Source organism: Hyaena hyaena, unplaced genomic scaffold, assembly GCF_003009895.1.
Source record: "Hyaena hyaena isolate Hyena2069 unplaced genomic scaffold, ASM300989v1 scaffold_9, whole genome shotgun sequence".
Lineage (NCBI taxonomy): Eukaryota > Metazoa > Chordata > Mammalia > Carnivora > Hyaenidae > Hyaena > Hyaena hyaena.
Window position 1 is genome coordinate 299,306 of NW_024080641.1, and position 4,728 is coordinate 304,033.

Here is a 4,728-nt window from a genome sequence, read left to right on the forward strand (position 1 = left end):
CCACGATTTTCCATCAGTAGAAGATGCACGCAGAAGAGAACCCCCGTGTGAAGGGTACCGCCCGTCACAGAGCAGAAAGAAGACTGCTGATAGCAAAGGACCTGAATCCTTCGTGCAAACCCAGCGATGCTCAGAGCAGCCTGCGGACACTGGGCATTTGCCAGGGGGGACTGCGCATCCGAGGACAGACTCTGCTGTGCATTCTGAATACTTGTCCATGTGAATACGTTACTTGTTCAAAAGTATTAAATAAACGACTGTTAGGGAAAATAAAAGCCAGGGCGTGAGGAGTCATCAGTAGATGCCTGATAAGGGGCTGGGGAGGCAGACCTCCCAGGTGCATGTGGCCCTGTTCCAGTGCTTCTCCAGATAGCAGGGGGGAGAGCAGACGTGGGGGAGGGAGGGGCCGATGGGGACCGCTTCTCACAAGGCATGGGGGCTGGCGGGAAGGGGAGGGACCACTGGGCCCATCCATGGGGGTTTCTGCTCCCCAGAGTCAGTGAGAATGAGGCAGGGACCTGGCTCTGCCCTGAGCTTGGAAGGGCCCCAGTGACTACAGCCCAGGAGGAGGCTGCTTCCTACCTGTGCTGTGTCCCAGGCCGACACCAAATGTTGGGTTCTCTGTGGCACCTAGGATGGGAGGACGGGATTTCCCTCTTCAGGGGGGCGGGGTGATGTGAGATACACGTAGACCTCCCCCCATCCCCAGAAGCCACAGAAACACATGAGGGACAGGGCTTGAGTCCTTCTAGGTCCCCTCCTCAGCCAGGCCTTCAGGACTAAAGCACCAGCATCAGCATCCAGACCTGAACTGCCCACCCCTCACCCCCTCTGGCACCCAGGTCATCCTGGCCCCACACTCACAGGTGACATTGAGCTGGATGGTCCTTGCCACCATCACACCAGCTGCAGGGAACAGCACCTGACAGGTGAGGTTGGTGCCATTGTCTTGGGGCTGTGGGGTGAGGTTGAGCACTGAGGAGAAGTGTGACCTGGGGTCCCGGCACGTGAGGGCAGCTGACGTCCAGGAGAAGATGGGGGGTGTGCCCCGCTTACAAGCCCAGGGCACAGAGCAAGTTAGGTTCCTGGGGCATCCAGACTCCAGGGTCCCTGAGATGAGGATGTCAGGTGTGTGGGTCAGGGCTGGTGAGATGGGGAGACAGGGCATCAGGAGGAGGGTGAGGTGCAGCCCTGAGAGAAGCCTCAAGCTTTGGGCCAGCTCCTGCCTCTGCGCCCCAACATGTGTTGCTCCCAATCCTTCCCAGGCTGTCCTGGGACCCCCCCAACCTTCCCCTGTGGCCTCTCCCTCAGTCTGCTCCTCACCTGTCACACGCACGGAGAGCTGGTTCTGTAGGTAATTATGTTTCACATAAGACCCTTTCTCCACCCTAAAGACGTATGTCCCCGAGTCCCTTCTCTGTGCGTCTCTGATGTCCAGGGAGCAGTTGTAATCTTCAGGGTTTCCAAGGAGGCGGAATCGGCCGTGGGTCTCTGGTTGCACTTTACGGTTGGGGTTGTTCGTGGCCACTGGAGCACCGTGCCCTGTATTGGTCCCTTTCCGGAACCAGTATCCATGAACTGGGTAATATTTAGTATATTGGACCTGGGGGTAAGAGAAATCGCAGGGCACCAACACACACAGGCCCTCCTGCACCGTCACGGCCTTCTGCACTCGCAGCTGGAATCCGGAATCCTGAGCCTGGGAGCCTGCGGGGAATCTGGGGTCAGTGGCAGCCCCCGCCCGCCCAGCCCTCTCCCCTCGGCTCACTCACCGGCCCACAGCAGGGACAGCAGCAGCAGCAGCAGCATCTTAGAGGCAGAGGGTGTCCCGGCTTCCTGTGGGTGAAGGAGAAGGGGAGGCAGAGGGAAGGGGGCCGAGGAGGACCCACGGGAAGCCAGGGAGGAGCATGAAGCTGCATGATTTCACAAAGAGGAACAACAGCTGCGGAGCTCACTCCCTCTCTGCGAGGAGCCTGTGACACCCCTCAGCCACAGACCTGGGAGACCCACTCAGCGGGGAGAGACCAGGACCAGAACCCCCCGTCACTCCACTCTGTCGCCTGAGCCTGGTTCACAGGGATGTGGGTCCTGCCCGTGGGGGGCCTCGACTCTGCTGGAGGCCTGTCCTGATGGGGAAAAGTGGTGTCTGAGATCTGCTCACACGAGCGCAGGAGAGTGGGTGTCCCGCTGCTCAGGCTGTCGTCCCACCTGCTCTGGGGACGCAGTCGCTTCTGGCCTGGCCTGAGTTACTGCTGCTGTGGTGTCCACACCTTTTATTCTTTTTTTTTCCCCCCAGAATAAGAAAGGCTTTATTTTTAAGTCAAAACAAATAGCACAAACATAGACCTGTTATTCTTTTTTTTTTAATGTTTTTATTTATTTCTGAGTGAGAGAGAGAGACAGCGTGAGCAGGGGAGGGTCAGAGAGAGAGGGGGAGACACAGAATCTGAAACAGGCTCCAGGCTCTGAGCTGTCAGCACAGAGCCCGACGCAGGGCTTGAACCCACAAACTGCGAGATCATGACCTGAGCCAAAGTCGGACACTTAACCGACTGAGCCACCCAGGTGCCCCTAGACCTGTTATTCTTAAGCAGGGGTGTTCCCCCCCCACCAAGCCAGGGGACCGTTGGCAGTGTCTGGGCACATTTGATTGTCACAGCTTGGGATGAAGGAGTGTCTGGCATCTAGCGAGTTGAGACGAAGGATGCGTCTAAACATCCTCTGATGTGCAGGATGGCTCTCACTGCAAAAAATCCTCGGCGCCAAGGTTCAACAGTGCTGAGGCTCAGGAGGCTGGTCTAGGGGCGCCTGGGGGGCTCTGTGGGTTAAGCGACCAACTTCGGCTCAGGTCTATGATCTCAGGGTTCGTGAGTTCAAGCCGTGCGTCGGGCTCTGTGCTGACAGCTGGGAGCTTGGAGCCTGCTTCAGATTCTGTGTGTGTGTGTCTCTCTCTGCCCCTCCCTGACTCACACTCTGTCTCTATCTCTCAAAAACAATTAAAAGATATATATATATATATATATATGTGTGTGTGTATAAAAGCTTCGTCTAGAGCCAAGAGGCATCAGTTTTGCCAGCATCGGGTCCTGGAGGTTCTGCATGAGACCAGCCCGTGAAAGATGAGAAAGGGTCTTGGGTGACACGTAGAAGACAGAGGCTCATTCACTCGCTCAACGGGTCCAGGGTGAGAGTCTGCCCTGTGTCAGGGCTGGAGGTACGAGGAGACACAGCAGACCCAGATCCTGCCCTTGAGATGCTCCCCACTGGGGGCCGAGACACAGGGCCCACAGACACCTGCCTGGGAGAGGCCAGGAGGCTCTGTTGGCAGGTGCTTCGGGGGCACGAATGACCCGAGCGCACATGGCCTGGACTCTCAGGGGACGGGAAGGAAGGTTCCTCACCGTGGGACTCTGCTGTGGGCCCGAGGTCAGTGCAGAGGCAAAATCAGGCAGAGCAGTGCAAGAGCTGCTCGCACCTCCCCGCTGCGGTTCCCCCGCTCATGTGACCCGTGGCACTTCACCAGGCCCTGGGGGGCCTCCGTTCTCGCCCCCCCTCCACTGTGCTCCCTGCCCGGCCACGTTGCCATGCTGGCGGCCCTGCTGAAAGCCACGCCCACACCCACTGAAGGTGTCAGCTTCAGGCAGTGCAGACGCCTAAGAGCTTTCCGGACGCTGCCAGCTCCTTGCCGATGGACATCTGTGAGCCCAAAGCCGTGCGGGGGCTGGGCTGGGAGGCCGACACACGGACCCCGAACTCAGGGAGGCCCAGGTCCTGCCCAGCTGGGCCCTCGTGGGCAGAGGTGCAGGGAGTGTTCAGGCCCTGTGAGCACAGGCTGCAGACGATGGGATCTTCAGCCGCCATTACCCCTTCCTTCTCCTATCTTTGCCCGCGTCTGTCACCCCAGGGCCTCTGTGCCCCAGCCACATGCAGGACAGGCCCCGGGCCCATCCCCTGGAAGCTCCCCCCACATGCCTGTCCTGCCAACAGCAAGACAGAAGACAGACAGACTTGCTCTGTGTCCCTGAGGGTGCCTGAAGCCGAACCTGAGAATAAAGTTGAGCCATTGGGTCCTGTCTTCAGCTGAGCTGAAGATCACTGTGTCCCTTCCACCGTCCTCTCTCGTACCCGCTGGGGTGGGGGGGGCTCCCCAGAGACCGGCTTCCTGAAACTCACTCTGCACAGACAGGCAGGGAGACCTGGGCGCCCAGCATGTGAATTGCCATCTCCAGCTCCCACCCAGGACAGCTCCCACCCAGGACAGCTCCAGGACCCCAGACGCCGAGGCACTGGAGCGGCTCAGGGTGTGGCCCTCCCAGACCTCTTAATAACCCCTCTGCACCTTATCGGTGAGGGAGGGCTTCCTACCCGAGGGTGATGGGGAAGCTGCACGTGTGACCCCCACTGTTGAACAAAAGACATCAATAGCAGTTTATCAGTCACACATTCACTGCCTGGGAGGATGCACACAGTGCGGGCTGCACCCAGGGACACGGCAGACAACCAGGGCGTGTGGGAGCCAGCTCTGCCCCAATGAGGGAGTGGTGACTCATGCGCGGCCGAGCTGGAGGATTCCATGGGCTGGTTTGAATAACTCTACGGGCTGAAAGGGAACTCTTCTTTCTCCGCCCAGCCTTCCATGATAGGGACGCCAGGGTGGCTCCATCGGTGAAGCGGCCGATTTTGGCTCAGGTCACATCTCACTTTGGTGAGTTCTAGCCCTGTGTCAGA

General features: G+C 58.9%; 1 protein-coding gene across 1 annotated transcript; it reads right to left on the minus strand.

The window, feature by feature from the left end:
* Nucleotides 1-553: 553 nt before the first annotated feature.
* On the minus strand, nt 554-4,414 carry LOC120241645 (myeloid cell surface antigen CD33-like). The gene is made up of 5 exons (XM_039246920.1): nt 4,366-4,414; nt 1,773-1,836; nt 1,324-1,707; nt 865-1,143; nt 554-630 (listed from the first exon to the last, which is right to left on the minus strand). The coding sequence occupies exons 2-5, from the start codon at nt 1,807-1,809 to the stop codon at nt 554-556; spliced, it is 777 nt and encodes a 258-aa protein (XP_039102851.1). The 5' UTR covers nt 1,810-1,836; nt 4,366-4,414.
* Nucleotides 4,415-4,728: the final 314 nt, after the last annotated feature.